At 35.4% G+C, this 19,379-nt stretch overlaps 1 protein-coding gene across 1 annotated transcript in view; it reads left to right on the plus strand.

The window, feature by feature from the left end:
• Positions 1-19,379, plus strand: part of CSMD3 (CUB and Sushi multiple domains 3) — a 1,391,498-nt gene that overhangs the window by 965,844 nt on the left and 406,275 nt on the right. Inside the window, exons 21-22 of the mRNA XM_052651435.1 lie at positions 7,289-7,504; positions 9,733-9,921. Coding sequence (XP_052507395.1) covers positions 7,289-7,504; positions 9,733-9,921 — 405 coding nt within the window. The remainder of the gene's footprint in view (positions 1-7,288; positions 7,505-9,732; positions 9,922-19,379) is intronic.

A 19,379-nucleotide genomic window follows, 5' to 3' on the forward strand; every position in this document is an offset into this window, starting at 1 on the left:
TGGCAGGCTACATTCCATGGAGTCACAAAGAGTTGGACATAACTGAGCAACAGCACACACATTACATTGTACTTATTGGCTTTACTAACAAAGATCTAAAAATTAAAAAAACCCAAATCAATAGATGCAGAGAAGGCCTTTGACAAAATTCAGCATCCATTTATGATAAAAACTCTCCAGAAAGCAGGCATAGAAGGAACATACCTCAACATAATAAAAGCTATATATGACAAACCCACAGCAAACATTATCCTCAATGGTGAAAAATTGAAAGCATTTCCCCTAAAGTCAGGAACAAAACAAGTGTGCCCACTTTCACCGCTACTATTCAACATAGGTCTGGAAGTTTTGGCCACAGCAATCAGAACAGAAAAAAAAAGAAAAGGAATCCAAATTGGAAAAGAAGAAGTAAAACTCTCACTGTTTGCAGATGACATGATCCTCTACATAGAAAACCCTAAAGACTCCACCAGAAAATTACTAGAGCTAGTCAATGAATATAGTAAAGTTGCAGGACATAAAAGCAACACACAGAAATCCCTTGCATTCCTATACACTAATAATGAGAAAGTAGAAAAAGAAATTAAGGAAACAATTCCATTCACCATTGCAACGAAAAGAATAAAATATTTAGGAATATATCTACCTAAAGAAACTAAAGACCTATATATAGAAAACTATAAAACACTGATGAAAGAAATCAAAGAGGACATTAATAGATGGAGAAATAGACCATGTTCATGGATCGGAAGAATCAATATAGTGAAACTGACTATACTACCCAAAGCAATCTACAAATTCAGTGCAATCCCTATCAAGCTACCAGCGATATTTTTCACAGAACTAGAACAAATAATTTCAAGATTTGTATGGAAATACAAAAAACCTCGAATAGCCAAAGCAATCTTGAGAAAGAAGAATGGAACTGAGGAATCAACTTGCCTGACTTCAGGCTCTACTACAAAGCCAGAGTCATCAAGACAGTATGGTACTGGCACAAAGACAGAAATATACATCAATGGAACAAAATAGAAAGCCCAGAGATAAATCCACACACATATGGACACCTTATCTTTGACAAAGGAGGCAAGAATATACAATGGAGTAAAGACAATCTCTTTAACAAGTGGTGCTGGGAAAACTGGTCAACCACTTGTGAAAGAATGAAACTAGATCACTTTCTAACACCGCACACAAAAATAAACTCAAAATGGATTAAAGATCTAAATGTAAGACCAGAAACTATAAAACTCCTAGAGGAGAACATAGGCAAAACACTCTCCAACATAAATCACAGCAAGATCCTCTGTGATCCACCCCTCCAGAATTCTGGAAATAAAAGCAAAAATAAACAAATGGGATCTAATTAAAATTAAAAGCTTCTGCACAACAAAGGAAAATATAAGCAAGGTGAAAAGACAGCCTTCTGAATGGGAGAAAATAATAGCAAATGAAGCAACTGACAAACAACTAATCTCAAAAATATACAAGCAACTTATGCAGCTCAATTCCAGAAAAATAAACAACCCAATCAAAAAATGGGCCATAGAACTAAATAGACATTTCTCCAAAGAAGACATACGGATGGCTAACAAACACATGAAAAGATGCTCAACGTCACTCATTATTAGAGAAATGCAAATCAAAACCACAATGAGGTACCACTTCACACCAGTCAGAATGTCTGCGATCCAAAAATCTGCAAGCAATAAATGCTGGAGAGGGTGTGGAGAAAAGGGAACCCTCCTACACTGTTGGTGGGAATGGAAACTAGTACAGCCACTATGGAGAACAGTGTGGAGATTCCTTAAGAAATTGCAAATAGAACTGCCATATGACCCAGCAATCCCACTGCTGGGCATACACACCGAGGAAACCAGAATTGAAAGAGACACATGTACCCCAATGTTCATCGCAGCACTGTTTATAATAGCCAGGACATGGAAACAACCTAGATGTCCATCAGCAGATGAATGGAAAAGAAAGCTGTGGTACATATACACAATGGAGTATTACTCAGCCATTAAAAAGAATACATTTGAATCCGTTCTAATGAGATGGATGAAACTGGAGCTGATTATACAGAGTGAAGTAAGCCAGAAAGAAAAACACCAATACAGTATACTAACATATATATGGAATTTAGAAAGATGGCAATGATGACCCTGTATGCAAGACAGCAAAAAAGACACAGATGTGTATAGAGAACTTTTGGACTCAGAGGGAGAGGGAGAGGGTGGGATGATTTGGGAGAATGGCATTGAAACCTGTATACTATCATGTAAGAATCGAATCGCTAGTCTAGGTTCGATGCAGGAGACAGGATGCTTGGGGCTGGTGCACGGGGATGACCCAGAGAGATGTTATAGGGAGGGAGGTGGGAGGGGGGGGTTCATGTTTGGGAACGCATGTACACCCTTGGTGGATTCATGTCAATGTATGGCAAAACCAATACAGTATTGTAAAGTAAAATAAAGTAAAAATTTAAAAAATAAATAAATAAATATATAAAAAATAAAAAACCCATATCCCAGGAATCAGAAGGTGATGTTACAGTTTTAAAAATTAAAGCTTTATTTAAAACATTTGAATCCATTGTGGTTTTTACACAATGTGTTATTTTATTTTATTTTTTAATTTGATTACAATAGAGTTGCTTTACAATGCTGTGTTAGTTGCTGTTCAGTGAGATCAATTGGTATACATATACATATATCCTACATATAAGATCTTTTCTAAGATTTTCTTCTCGTTTGGCTCACCACAGATCCTTGAGTTGAGTTCCATGTGCTATACTGCAGGTTCTCATTAGTTATCTACTTTATACATAGTAGTATATGTATGTCAATCCCATCTCCCAATTTGTCCCACTCCTCTTCCCCCCACCATTGGTAACCATGTTTGTTGTCTACATTTGCAACTCTATTTCCACTTTGCCAATAAATGCATCTGTACCATTTTTCTAGATTCCACATATAAGAGATATACAATATTTGCTGTTTTTGTTACTTCACTCTATATGACAATGCACAATGTTTTTTACACTTCTGTTCAACTATGTGAGATATATCTGCAGTTCTGATAGAATATTTGAGATACAGATGGTTAGCCTTTTTTGAAATTATACATCCTTTCATTAATGGTGAGGGTAATATAAGGATGGTTCTTTTAATGAAAATTAAATATTATTGAGAAAAAAATGCTGTTAAAATGAATATTCTGGTATTTACTGCAGGAATGAAGTGGGAGACTTCATAAACTGTCATTTTTGTTGTTCTCCATAATAGAAGACTATTTGTTGGAAGTTAACCAAAGCATCCTATTTTCCCACTATGTAGCAGATTAATGGAGTTTAAAATAAGCTTCCTTGTATTATACAAGAAAATGGAGGGCTCCATACTGCTTGCTGTGTAAATAGAGGTTTAATTAACACTTAAGGTTTTGCACCTTCAGACATTGCAAGTGTTAATTAAATCTGTATTTACATGACATGAAATGCAGATTATGTGCTTTTCTTGTAAGAGCCAACAAAATTTATTCGAAGTACAAATGTTCCAAAGTGTAGTCAAAGTTTTGTGAAGGATAATCTCTTAAAGTTAGGAGAAATTATCAAGGTAATAGAGTCAAACTTCTCACCCAGCCCATATGCATGCACATAGATACACAAACTCACATTAATATTGCACCCTCAAGGTCAAAATTCTTCATAACTATAACTATAACCTAGATATTAATAATATTTTGACTTCAAGCCCAAGTTTTTCATATATTTACATAACAAAAATTACCTTAATAAGACTTTTTGAATTACCACTTTGATGGGACGATACTATGATGTTGTAACCACTTACTTTTTCTCACTATTCTTCATACCCACTGCCCTATTAAGATTGTATGTCTTTGCCTGTCCACTTCTACTTCCTGAAGTGTCCATCCAAGGGTTGCTCTTCCACAAAGAGCTGTTCACTTTTGAAGGTTATTGCCTTCAGAAGCATCTGCTAGTCCCTCTGACAACCTACCTCTTAAGTTTATGCTCTGATATTGACTCACATTAATTACTTTCATAGCACTTAGCAAAATGTTTGAAACTTTAGTTTTATGTATCTTTTTCCCTTAGATAGACTATGAGTTATTTATAGTCTTCTCATTTTTTACATTCTATAATGCTTATAATATAATAGATTCTTAGTATCATTTTATTATTTAGATTAATTGCCTTTCAATAGAAGGTCTTATGTTGTTTTCCTGTAGTGAACACAGATTTTATTGTTTAAAACATAATATGATAAACAGTAGCTTCATTTATTAAAGTAGTTGACTAGGGCAGAGTGACATGAAAACAATTGACTTTCAGATTGAAGAAGTAAACAATAAATGATAGCTAAGAGTTGCTGAGCACTTCCTCTGTGAAAGCATTGTGCCAAGTCATCCCTTTTATTGTCTCATTTAAACTTAAGGACAACTCTATTAGAATCCATTTTCCCAGATGGAGAAAGTGCATCTCAGAAAGGCTATGCATGTAATACATGACAGTGGCCTCATTAGCACCACTACCTAACAGAATTTTAAATTTTCCCATATATTAATTTCAGTACATATCAGAACAAGCACATTTTTCTAGGAAAAACATGCAGACTGATAGACTGTTTTTTTCTTTTTTGTTTGCTCTTCTATTTGCTCTTCTATTTTTCTTATTTTTAGTCTCTGACCAAAATCTAATTCACTTTATCTGAACTTCCACTCATGTTAATTTGTAAATTTAGATATCAGTTAATCTAGATGGCAAAGTATCTTCTCCTTGCTACATTGCCATTTTCATTCATGTCTGTCTAGTATCAAATGCCCGGAGAAGGCAATGGCAACCCACTCCAGTACTCTTGCCTGGAGAATCCCATGGACGGAGGAGCATGGTGGGCTGCCGTCTATGGAGTCGCACAGAGTCAGACATGACTGAAGCAACTTAGCAGCAGTATCAAATGCCACATTTATATTGAAGAACTTTTGAGACACTGACTTTCTGGACCCAGTCCTAAAAAGGGCTCATTGTGTAGTGAGAGAAAAAAAAAGATGTGTTATATTTTAAAAAAGAGTATCATTGTATATTTCAAGTATTTTCCAAGTTGAAATCACTGGCCTATTATGCAATAATAACTCATCATTACTTATATTTTCAGTTTATTTTTTGGTCTCATTTTATTTCACTTTTAGCTTTTTTAACAAACAAGTGATAAATAAGGAGTTTGGGATTAACATATACAATAAAATAGATAAACAAGGGCTTACTGTATAGCACAGGGAACTGTATTCAGCATCTTATTCTATACTGGAAAATAATATGGAAAGGAATACACACACACACATATATCTGAATCACTTTGCTGTATACCTAAAACTAACTAACACAACTTTATAAATCAACCATACTTCAGTTTTTTAAAAAAGCAATGAGGACTCCATAACTATCCATCATTTGGAACTATAAAGTTGATAAATAGCATTAAGAATGTTATTTTATCATTACCCACTAACATATATTACTGGGTTTTTGATGAAGCTTTTAGTGATTCTTTTAGATCAAATAAGAAAATTTATTAAACACTTCAAAAGAAAGATGAATGTGATATCATCCTTTGTTTCATTTGGTACTTAAATACAGCATCCCAGGTGGCTCAGTGGTAAAGAAATCTGCCTGCTAATGCAGGAGACACAGGAGATGTGGGTTTGATCCGTAAGTCGGGAAATCCCCTGAAGGAGGAAATGGAAACCCACTCTAGTATTCTAGCTTGGAAAATCCCATGTCAGAGGGGTTTGGCGGGCTACAGTCCATAGAGTCGCAAATAGTCAGACACAGCTGAGCAACTGAGCACACACATATGTGTATCTTACAAACAATATAGGATGTGTGTGTGTGTGTGTATGTGTGTAACTGTTAGGTTATTACATTCATTTGAGATAATGTCATTAAACAGTCACAAAAGACCACAATGCAATGACATACCATATTCACCAGGACAGAACAAATGAAAAAATAAAAATTTAAACTTTCAAATATTGATGAAGATACAGATCAGTTGGATTTGTTGATGAAAATGTAAATTGGCATAGCCACTTTGTGAAACAATATCTATTAAGGCTGAAATATATATATATGTATATTAATTTCCCATGAGCCAGTAATTCTACTCCTAGGTATCGATCCAACAGAAATAAGCAAATATGTTCTTCGAAAGACATACTTGAATGCTCATAGCAGCATTTTCTGCATTCAAGCTAAAATGTCAATTACCTAAATAACCATCAACTTTTGAACAGACAAATGAATGTGTTGTATTCACAAAATGAAATGGATCTCTAAAACAACTTACAATCACACACAAAAGTAGAGATGAATCTCACACACTTAGTGGTAAGAGAAAGAAACTCAGGGGCTTTCCGGGAGGCTCAGTGGTAAAAAATCCATCTGCAATGCAGGAGATGCAGGTTTGATCCCTGGTCAGAAAGATCCCCTGGAGGAGAAAATGCCAGCCCACTCCAATATTCTTATCTGAAATACTATGGACAGAGGAGCCTGGCAGGTTACAGTCCCTGGGGTGGCAACGAGTTGGACATGACTTCGAGACTGATCACGCATGCTAAAGAACTCATACCAAAAAGAGTATACTCTATATGAATCCATTATATAGACTACAAAGAGTTGCTGAGCACTTTAACATGAGTGGAAGTTTAGATAAAGTGAATTAGATTTTGGTCAGAGACTAAAAATAGGAAAAATAGTCAGAAGAGCAAATGAACAAAAAAAGAAAAAAAAATCAGACTATCAGTCTGCATGTTTTTCTTAAAAAATGTACTTGTTCTGATATGTACTGAAATTAATACATGGGAAAATTTAAAATTCTGTTAGGTATTAACAGAGTAGTCTATCCTATTAGAAGTTGAATGAGTGGTTACTTTTCCCAAAACACTTCTATTTAAATAAAGGACATAAGTTTTCCTTGAAATTTTCAGAAAATGCATGTAATTTCTTTTTACACAGTAATTTTAAAATTTTATTTCCAAGCAGTTTCCAAGACATGACTCATTATAAACCTTATAGAGAAGCTAAAGGAAACAAGCAAACAGGAAAACTCAAAAGAAAGATATAATAATTATACTATATATTCAGAATATTTTATAGCAGTGCCATTCATTTTCACAAAAATCTGTCATAAGAGTCCTGATTTTAGTTTGGTAACTCTGTGTGTTTTGCTAATATACTTGATGAGTCTAATTTTCCTCTTTTCCTGATTAGGTGTACAGTTCAACTTCCACACCTTTCATTTGGAAGACCATCATGACTACTTACTGATCACAGAGAATGGCAGTTTTACCCAACCACTGGCACGCTTGACTGGTTCAGAACTTCCTTCAACAATCAATGCTGGTCTCTATGGAAATTTCAGGGCTCAGTTGCGCTTCATTTCTGATTTCTCAATATCTTACGAAGGATTCAATATTACATTCTCTGGTAAGAAAATAAGTTTTAAAACCAGAGTTTTAAAAGTGAAAATAGCTTATGCATAACCAAACAGAGAGAGAAAATGAGACAAAAAAAGGTGAAAGCACAAAAGCTATCTGCCAACAAATTTTAAGGAAAATTTGAAATGCCTTAAAGATTGGCTATAGTAATATATTAAAGAGAACCTTAAAACAGTAGCAAAAAAGAAATTAATTCACAAAAATTTACTAGAAATACAATAAATACATTTCTTTAACTTATATCCCTGTAGAATTCTGAGAGGAAAACTTGCTAAAAATGTCAAGTGAACTTAAAATGGAAGCCCATACATATATGTCAAGGTTTGCTTAGTCCATTAATGAAATGTGAATTAAACCAGTGATATTCTAGTTTTGTGTTTCTGGGAAAAGTCACTGTTTGCAGGCCAAGATGAGTATTCATTTGGAACTAGATGATCTAGAAGCAAGTTAATTTGATTATTTTTTTTATTCTAGAATAACCGCTATAGGCAATATTATATCTATAGGCAATATTATAACTTGGATTATAAGGGAAAAAATATTATAAGACAAAACTGAACAAAGAAATATTCTTGTTAGTTCTACTTTTTAGCTAAATGGAATAGTGAAAGAGAATACAGAAACAATAAATAAATCTTATGCCAACTTGCTAATATTAAATTTGCAATTATATATAATTATATTAATAATATATATTACAAATATCTAAATAAAATAATAAATACTGACTTTGTTCTTCAATTATTATTCCAGTATTTGCATGGAGATATCTGTCTACCAAAATAAGCTATTTCATAGAGAAGAACAAATGAGCATAATCAGTTTTAACATAGAATGTTAATAAAATAATAGCTCATCAACATGAAGCAATCCCTTTGTTCTCCACTGCAGTTAGGTACTAAGTGTGTGTTCTGGGAATGTTTTTAGATAAGCTACTTTTTCTTAAGACTGTATATAAATTATAATATTATGGTTAATTAAATTTAGTCTGTCATACCCTGAAGAGTGTTTAAAGGTTTATTTTCATGATGTTCATTCATTGCTTGAGGAAATTTTCTTGTATAAATCTATAATATACAATTTTCAGTTTTTGGGCAGTCAGTCTTACATAAACTCTTGCTTCTGAAGTCACATATTTTTCAGAATATGGATTAATAGAATTCCTCATATACTACAAGCACAAGAGCCTTTGTCATTTAGACTAAAAGCATTAAGTAAATGTCATTTCAAACTGTAAATGATTTCATTCCAAATGCTATTTTTGCATTTGAAAATATGACTCTATCGTGTCATTATTTTAAGCCAAAAATCTAAGAAACAAAACGTTTCTAATACAGAATAAAAAATACAAGATAAATATCTATATTCCCAATGTATCATTCACAAGGTGACACTTTCTCATCTTTATTTAATTTCACACATAGGAGTATTTATTATATTATTAGGTCTTTCACAGTTCGGTTCAGTTCAGTTCAGTCACTCAGTCATGTCTGACTCTTTGCGACCCCATAGACTGCAGCACACCAGGCTTCCCTGTCCATCACCAGCTCCCGGAGCTTGCTCAAACTCATGTCCATTGAGTTACTGATGCCATCCAACCATCTCATTCTCTGTCATCCCCTTCTCCTTCTACTTCAATCTTTCTTTTCAATCCTCCTTCCACCTTTCTTAGCATCAGGGTCTTTTCCAATGAGTCTGTTCTTCTCATCAGGTGACCAAAGTATTGGAGTTTCAGCTTCAGCTTTAGTTCTTCCAATGAATATCAGGACTGGTTTCCTTTAGGATTGACTGGTTTGATCTCCTTGCAGGTCTTTAACAAAAGAAGAAAATTATGTGTGCCATAGAATATAGCCATAATTATATCTATGTGTGCTCAGTCGCCTCAGTCTTCTCTGACTTTTTGGGACCATATGGACTGTAGCCCCCCAGGCTCCTCAATCCATGGGCTTTCCCAGGCAAGAATACTGGAGTGAGTTTCCATGTCCTCCTCCAGGGGATCTTCCCCACCCAGAGATAGAACCCACTTCCCTGTGTATCCTGCATCGCAGGAAGATTCTTCACCCCTGAGCCATGGAGGGAAGCCCACAGTTATAGGCACTTTTAAAATGTATGGCTAGCCCTGAAAGCAACCAGTTTACAAAACATAGAAGTATACCCTTAAAAGTTAATTCTGTTTTTTTTGTTTGTTTGTTTGTTTTCCTCTTCATCCAATTACAGAGTATAATCTGGAACCTTGTGAAGATCCTGGAATTCCTCAATATGGTAACCGAATTGGGTTCACCTTTGGGGTTGGTGACACTCTGACCTTCTCCTGCTCATCAGGTTATCGTCTGGAAGGGACCTCAGAGATCATCTGTCTTGGTGGTGGCCGACGAGTGTGGAGTGCACCTCTGCCAAGGTGTGTGGGTACGTGGTCAGCTGCTTTCATTTGCTTGTATGTGTAGTCACTGTCCATGGAGTTGCATGATTATACACCCTTTTTTTAAAATATGTAATCTGTTGAATTTCTTCATTTATTTCATATTAATTATTTCAATTTTTTTTGACTTGGCAATCTGGTATAGCACAATTATCTTCTCAACTGCTCCATTCAGCCTACCATGCTTCTAAATTTGTCTTCAGATGATGGGAATAAGGAATGAAGAGATGGTTAGAGAGAAGGTAATAGATAGATGATAGAATCATATTTTGAAAGCTTACAGATAATTGCATTTCTATATTCTATTAATAGATGGTTTTCATGATTTCTGACAAGTTTTGACAATAATTTATAACTTAGAATTAACACCTATGATAGATGATTACAAAGAAAAATAGAGAATTTGAGTTATCAAGGCAAGTATTGCCTCAATATATGCAATCTACAGAATAATCTATTATGATAGATGAATTCTGTGGGAATTGATGTTGTGAGATAAAGAATAGCAATAATTAAAGTATCGAAAATTTGGAGCACCATCTCAACCTTTGGAAATGAATATTTTGACTGACAAAAAATAAATATCTGTAGATAAATCAAGGACTTTGCACTAAGACTTAAAATCATTTTCTATTTATATAGGAAATGAACAAGAATTCCTTTAGCTGATCACCCATTCAGTGGTTATCAGTACTCATTTTTGTAATAGAACAAGATACAAGTGATTTTGCTATTTCAAAAAGCTCTTAAAACTCTCAAGTGTATTTAACTTGAATTTAGTTATAAATTTGTGGGTCACAGATGTTTGTAAGTTATAATATACTACAAAATCAGGTAAATTTGTAGAGCTTTGATCTGTGGTTTAAGACTTTATCCTTTTTTTACTTATTTTAATGGAGGCAAATTCCCTCTAGATTAAAACATTAATGAAGAAGAGGATTCCGTCTGTGACTTATTCCATACATTGCTCACTGTATGGAATGGTGTGGGAATCCTGTGAATCCTTAAATCTAGCAAAACAAAATTGATATTTCAGGTTAATATGAGTCTGAAGATTTTTATAGTGATGAGATAGTTTTCACAGTCCCTAAGTGTTATATAACAGAGAAGCTGATATTTAACAGATGAAATTTCTTTACTCCCAGAACATCTTTTCCAGGGAAATATATAGAGTGTAGTCTTTCTGGTTTTGTTTCTATGTTTGGGTGTTTTTGTTGTTGTTGCTGGTTTTGTTTGTTTGTTTTACTATTGCCAGATTTGGAATTCTCTTTGTATCTGAATTGTCCCTGTTTCCATTTTCATTTGGTGTGAATATTTTCAAAGGTCAATTAATGAAAACCTTGGGAATAGGGTGTTTGGCTTTATAGTCTGGTCATTTGATACTGGGTTAATTCACTTTTCTAAACTTTATTTTTCTCATCAGCAAAATGGTTGTAACATTATGTTAATGTTAGTTATGAGGATTAAAAAAGATCAGCCATGCTAATAGACACCCAATACAATTACTGGAATATTGGAGGAGTTCAGAGTTTAGATGTTGTTATAACTCTCATTATATTGAGAATAATCTGCAATGTTAGTTTCTTTGGACAAATTTTATTTCTTCTTAGATTCTTTGTAGTTTTCATGTGATATATCACTAAAGTCAACAAGCCACCAGGGAAGCCCTTCTCTAGCGCATACTTGCTTAAAAACATCACTTAGTCCACAGTATCGCCAGCCTCATAGAAAGCTTATGTTATAGACAGTGGCCTAGTTATGAGTAACTTGTATTCCAAAAATTTGCTTCTGCTTTGGTTATTTGGAATCTAGGTAGTTTTTTCCTGGCACAGGATGTGATTTCAAATTTTGTGGCAAGTGTAAAACTAATACTAACATTTACTAAAAGGACTTATGTGTACCTGGGTTACATAAGACTGCACCTGATTCTGAATAGTAAGGCAACTGATAAAGCAGTTTTTGGAAACTTGCTTTTCATTTATGTTTTACTTTAATTTTGATTCTATATTTATGCTAAAAATTTGTTAGCATCTTTCTGTTTCTGTGGGTAGAATTTGATGAAAGGTATCTTAATTGTAGATGTTAGATGAATAATAAATAGTATTTTCATTTAAGGAATTTCCAGAATAACCTCTTCATTTATGTTTCAAGGTAATATTTTTAAAAATAACAAAACATAACAACACCATAATACTGTCTTTACAGTCTGTAAAGCATTATATCGTGTAGTGTCCCATTCCAAAAACAAACCTCTGCTTTGAAAGTATCTTGGAATTCAGTTCAATTCAGTCTCTCAGTTGTGTCTGACTCTTTGCAATCCAGGTAGTCACAGCACGCCAGGTCTTCCTGTCCATCACCAACTTCCAGAGTACACCCAAACTCATGTCCATCGAGTCGGTGATGCCATCCAGCCATCTCATCCTCTGTCGTCCCCTTCTCCTCCTGCCCCCAATCCCTCCCAGCATCAGAGTCTTTTCCAATGAGTCAACTCTTCGCATGAGGTGGCCAAAGTACTGGAATTTCAGCCTCAGCCTCAGTCCTTCCAATGAACACCCAGGACTGGTCTCCTTTAAGATGGATTGGTTGGACCTCCTTGCAGTCCAAGGGACTTGCAAGAGTCTTCTGCACCACAGTTCAAAAGCATCAATTTTTCGGCACTCAGCTTTCTTCACAGTCCAACTCTCACATCCATACATGACCACTGGAAAAACCATAGCCTTGACTAGATGGACCTTTGTTGGCAAAGTAATATCTCTGTTTTTTAACATGCTATCTAGGTTGATCATAACTTTCCTTCCAGGGAGTAAGTGTCTTTTAATTTCATGGCTGCAGTCACCATCTGCAGTGATTTTGGAGCACCAAAATATAAAAAGTCTGACACTGTTTCCACTGTTTCCCCATGTATTTCCCATGAATTGATGGGACCAGATGCCATGATCTTCGTTTTCTGAATGTTGAGCTTTAAGCCAACTTTTTCACTCTCCTCTTTCACTTGCATCAAGAGGCTTTTTAGTTCCTCTTCACTTTCTGCCATAAGGGTGGTGTCATCTGCATATCTGAGGTTATTGATATTTCTCCTGGCAATCTTAATTCCAGCTTGTGCTTCTTCTGCCCAGCGTTTCTCATGATGTACTCTGCATATAAGTTGTTAAATAAGCAGGGTGACAATATACAGCCTTGGCATACTCCTTTTCTTATTTGGAACCCGTCTGTTGTTCCATCTCCAGTTCTGTTACTTCCTGACCTGCCTATAGGTTTCTCAAGAGGCAGGTCAGGTGGTCTGGTATTCCCATCTCTTGAAGAATTTTCCACAGTTTATTGTGATCCACACAGTCAAGGCTTTGGCATAGTCAATAAAGAAGAAATAGATGTTTTTCTGAAACTCTCTTGCTTTTTTGATGATCCAGTGGATGTTGGCAATTTGATCTCTGGTTCCTCTGCCTTTTCTAAAACCAGCTTGAACTTCTTTCCAGATGTTCACAGTTCATGTATTGCTGCAGCCTGGTATGATCTTATGTTTGTCTGAGGTGTACAACGTAGTGATTCAACATTTACATACATTATGGATTGATTACTATGATAAGTCTAGTAACCATCTGCCACCATACAGAATTATAGCAGTATTCCTTATGCTGTACACTACTTTCCTGTGACTTATTTATTTTATAATGTAAAGTTTGTAGCTCTTAAACCCTTTCACTTATCTTGTTGAACCCTCACTCCCTCACCTCTGGCAGCCACCAATTTGTTCTTTGTATGTATAAGTCTGTTTCTGTTTCAATTTGTTTGTTTTGTTTTTTAGATTCCACATATAAGGGACATCATACAGGCATTGTCCTTTTCTCTCTTGACTTGTTTCACTTACCTTAATATCCATACTATCCCAAGTGCAGGGAAACTTGTAGAGTCAGGAAAAGAATCTCAATGGCACTTGAGATCATAACACTCACCATCGAATGGGTGTTACAGGGACTCTTCTCCCTAAAGAGTGGTGTCTGTTGCAGGCTCATAGTTTATATTTACATTTCATTCTTTCCTAAGTTATGTGATCTTTGAAAAGTTGTTCAGATCTCCTTCCTGCCAAGTTTTCTCAAATATGATGTTTTGTAAAATATGATAATTACATCCATGCTGCAAGATAGTTTATAGCTCTAAGAAATAAAAGACATGTAAATCACCTAATGTACCACTCAACAAGTGACACTTGCTCAACTAACCTCAGTCCCTTTTCCTGTGCCTACAACTATCTCCACTGCCTAGTAGTCAGTTCTCCTAAGGACCATGATAACTGACAGCAGTGAAGAGTAATTTTCACCAACAAGCATGAGAGGAAAGAGAAGGAAAGGAGGAGATGAAAAAGTTTCACTATGCTATGATCTCTTGAGAAACCTGTATGTAGGTCAGAACACAACAGTTAGAACTGGACATGGAACAACAGACTGGTTCCAAATAGGAAAAGAAGTACGTCAAGGCTGTACATTGTCACCCTGCTTATTTAACTTATATGCAGAGTACATCATGAGAAACGCTGGGCTAGAAGAAGCACAAGCTGGAATCAAGATTGCCGGGAGAAATATCAATAACCTCAGATATACAGATGACACCACCCTTATGGCAGAAAGTGAAGAGAAACTAAAGACCGTCTTGATGAAAGTAAAAAAGGAAAGTGAAAAAGTTGCCTTAAAGCTCAACATTCAGAAAACAAAGATCACGGCATCTGGTCCCATCACTTCATGGGAAATAGATGGAGAAACAGTGGAAACAGTGTCAGACTTTATTTTTTCTGGGCTCCAAAATCACTGCAGATGGTGACTGCAGCCATGAAATTAAAAGACGCTTGCTCCTTGGAAGAACAGTTATGACCAACCTAGATAGCATATTAAAAAGCAGAGACATCACTTTACCAACAAAGGTCCTTCTAGTTAAGGCTATGATTTTTCCAGCAGTCATGTATGGATGTGAGAGTTGGACTGTGAAGAAGGCTGAGTGCCGAAGAATTGATGCTTTTGAACTGTGGTGTTGGAGAAGACTCTTGAGAGCTACTGAACTGAACTGAACTGATGCTATGATCAGCTGAGTACTTCACACACATAATCCTATTTACTACTTAGTGATCAAGATGATCCTGTTTACTATTTAGTGATCAAGATCAATTTTAACTTTTAAAGAAATACATATCTATACTTATGTTTTCCATTTTGAAAAAAGTAAAAATAATTAACATGTAAAGTGATATTTCAATGGATATATTTTATGCTTAAGTGATTATCCTGGTGATCCACGTTTCTGTGAAAATGGTCACATATTTTAACCAAATATCTAAAAGCAAAAAAAGAAAGAGAGAAACAAAAGTGTAAACAACTGTGATTACTTTGAAAATAAGAAACATTGACTTGTTTTTGGTCAAAAAATACTTGATTTCCCTTTCTAAAATACACATTACCAAAAAAGCAAAAACAAACAAACAAAAAACCTGGTAGTTCCCTTGTCATCTTTCTAGATTAAAAAACAAAACAAAAAAACTTACATGTCTTCATTTAGCTTCCAAACATACCAGGAACCATGCCAGGTCATGTTGCAAATAAACAAGGACCTAATGGAAGTATTTTGTTTTGGAAAGTAAATTAGCAAGTTAAATATTAATAATGTTTCTTTAGGCAAGAATCCACATATTTTAAGAAGTCCATAAATTTGAAAGTCACTTTAAAGACATTAATTCATTCCCTTATAGTTTATTTAACACATCAACTTCTATTTTAATTTTATGAATCATCAATTTTTTATCTGACCTTAGAGAAGTAGCATGTTGCCTAGATCATGAGTGAAATGAGAAAAATGATAACACCACCTTAGACATCTACATAAGTTTCTCACTTTTCTGAACTTTTAGATGATATATACTGATGGTTACTTTTTGTTTAGTTTTGAAATGAATTTTAAAAATATGGGAAACAAAGTGAAGCGTATGTGGGGATTCTCTGTACTATCATTATAACTTCTTTTAAATCTAAAATAATTCTAAAATGAAAGTTTTATTAAAAATTCAGAACAAGAAAGGATCAATTGCACTTGAAAAGACAGTTCATTTTTAAACAAAATATTATTTCACCTCAACTTCTGAACTCTCTTGTATCTCAGATACACACTTGCTATGTCAGATATGAATGATCTATTGTTAGCTGGCATTGTAGAGATATAGTGTTGTATAAAGCAAACTAAGATTAAGATATTTCACCAGCTCTCAGACACTACCATTAATTAGTTGGATGATTTTAAGCAAATATCTTAATTTTCTGTGCTTCTCTTTTCTGGAAAGGATAATGCCGATATGAGTTCTACTCAACCCAAACATCTCTTATAAATAGAACAAAAATAATTTGATAAATTATGTATGCAAATGTATATATTTTTCTTATATAATTATGATTTAAGTGCATTTTCTTGATTTGGCAATATAAAAAACATCTATATTATTAGCTTATAAGTTTGGTGCTTTATATTTTTTAAAAGATTTTCTTGCTTGCAACCTTGTGAAGTAAGCAGAGGAGATATTTCCACTTGACAGCTGAGAAAATGTTGTTACAGAAACATCATAAGTAATGAGTGAAAGGTTATTCCAGAAACTCAGAAACCAGGTCTCAAACTTTTTAGATCAGTGTTGTGGTTGAAACCGTTTACCTAAGATTGGGACTTGAACCCATGTGCAGGGACTCAAACCCTGCCAAAACCTTGCTGTGACTTGAACTTTGCCAAAACCCTGCCTGGGATTGAACCCACACTGTGGGTACTGGAACTCTGCCAAAGCCCAATTTGGGACTCTAACCCACATGGCCAGGACTCAAACTCGGCCAAAACCCAGTCTGTGACTTGAACCACAATCTTTAACCGTCCGATGTCTGGACTTACTGAGACTCAGGTTCTTTGATCTCAGCACAGAAAGAATTCAAACTGATGAACAGGAGGTAGATTTATTAATACAGGATGCTTGTAAGAGATGCAGGGATCTCTGCCCTGAAGACTTAGTGGGCTACATTTATAAGGGAAAGAAAGGAAGGGGAAAATACTGCCTTCTTCAGGTAGATACAGATGCAGAAGTAAAGCCTGCATCATAGCTCCTCCTTCACTAGCTCCTCCTTAATATTAGTCAGGAAAGTGTCTGACCCTATGAGGTCAAACTAGGATTATCATATTTTTAAAAGGTGGGCCTTCCATCTAGTAACCTGAGGCATATCTTGTGGTTTTGTTTATGGTTTTATAATTAAGGGGCTTCCCTGGTGGCTCAGATGATAAAGCGTCCACCCACGATACGGGAGACCCGGGTTCAATCCCTGGGTTGGAAAGATCCCCTGGAGAAGGAAATGGCAACCCACTCCAGTATTCTTGCCTGGAGAATCCCATGGACAGAGGAGCCTGGTGGGCTATAGTCCACGGGGTCGCAAAGAATCAGACACAACTGAGTGACTTCACTTCACTTATAACTAAGCAAGCCTGCTTCATTGAATAATGTTACAGTAGCTTTCTTGAGCCATCATTGACTTACAAAGGCCTCCCAAAGTTTCTTAGGTTTCCTTCTTTATCTGTAGTCCCCTATTGGGACTTCTACAACTACTTGTAACTATCCTATTCTATCCCATTCGTGGTGTTCCAGGTGGCATTTCTTTATTACCTTACTTATTATATATATGTATACAAAAGCTTTTCTACTATGCTTGATAAAAGCTTGAGAAAGAACATCAAAAAAAAAAAAAAAAAGAGGTGGAGTAATTGGAAAACATAAATTAAATGAAATGGTAGCCCTGAATATGAAATATAAAAAGTGAAACAGACTAGATAAAAGTAAAAGAGCATCATATAGTCCAGTTATTTTTCAACATGGCTGCTTATTAGAATAGTACCTTATTTATTTATGCACTATTTTGAAAGACTACCTGTTTTTTTCTTAATGGAATAGACCATCGGTGAGTAAACTTTTTTTTCTCTGAAGTGCCAGATAGTAGACATTTCAGTCTTTGTGGCCCACACGGTTTCAATCATAGCTATTTAATTCTGAAATTGTATTGTGAAAGAAACAATAAATAATAGATAAATGAATAAATGTGCTTGTATTCCTATAAACCTTTGTCTACAAAGATAACAGACTGCATATAGCCCTTAGATCATAGCTTGTGATTTCTGCAGCAGATTTACCAAGTTTAAAGTTACTAGTCATTCATCCCTAAGGGAAGATCCTTTTCTCATTCTCTATTTTTTTCATCACAGGTTCTGTTTATTAAAGTAGCATATCATTTACTTAATTCTAGGAGATTTCTCTTGTTTTTACAGAAAGAGTATTAGGATTATATATGTTTGTGTGTATTTGTGTATGAACATGAAAGTCACTCAGTTGAGTCTGACTCTTTGCAACCTCATGGACTATACAGTCCATGGAATTCTCCAGGCCAGAATACTCGAGTGGGTAGCCTTTCCCTTCTCCAGGGGATCTTCCCAACCCAAGACTTGAACCCAGGTCTCCTGTATTGCAGGCAGATTCTTTACCAGCTGAGCCACAAGGGAAACCCAAGAATACTGGAGTGGGTAGCATCAGTGTGTATGAACACTGATGCAGTTTATGGGTAATTTAATTCATAACCATCTCCAGATCCTTTCATATACCCAAATCTCTTCTGAGTACCAAGTCTGTATTCCCAGTGGCACACTGGGCTGGTCCACACGGATGGCCTCCCACAGAAACACTGCTTCACATTCCAAAACAACTCATTATCTCCTCCACCAAATCAACTCTCCCTTCTGCACTCCTTAGTTCAGATATGGTATCATTCTCATTCAACCATTCAAGCTAAAAATTGTGTTATATTTTCCTTTTTCCTCTCTCTTTCTACCCATACTAGAAGTCAGTGAGACTTACTACCAAAAGCTATTGTTCAAATTTACCACCATTTCCATTCTCATTACCCTTATTTTCATCTAGCTCTCATTAATTCTCATAAAAATGAACATAATAACACTATAATAATAATGGTTGGTAGGCACTGTGTTAAACATTATATATATATAGTCAGAAGAGTGTGTACTTTGCTCAGTTCTGTCTTGCCGCAACAAAGATTTGAAATGGCGGACCAGTGTTACAACTCGGTTACTGCTCAGAATTTTATTTGGCAAACAAAGGATAGTACACTTTGAGGCATGAGGGCAGATGGGCCCCAAAGGAGACGCTTCAGCCCATCTTGGCTCCCTGTTTTTATACATTTTGTCTCCTCCCCCTTCACCTGCCCTATGCAAATTAGTGCTAACCAAGAAGGGGGTGTGTTTGTTTCACTTGAGGTTCTCACTCCCAGTCTGCAGATTTTCTTTTGTTCCATTTTCATGGGGTTTTTCCCTTTGTCTTTTAGCCACCACCATTTTGGACTCCTTTTTCCTATTCTAACTACCCAATGTGAGAGAGTAT

Source organism: Budorcas taxicolor, chromosome 14 (genome assembly GCF_023091745.1).
Source record: "Budorcas taxicolor isolate Tak-1 chromosome 14, Takin1.1, whole genome shotgun sequence".
Taxonomy (NCBI): Eukaryota; Metazoa; Chordata; class Mammalia; order Artiodactyla; family Bovidae; genus Budorcas; species Budorcas taxicolor.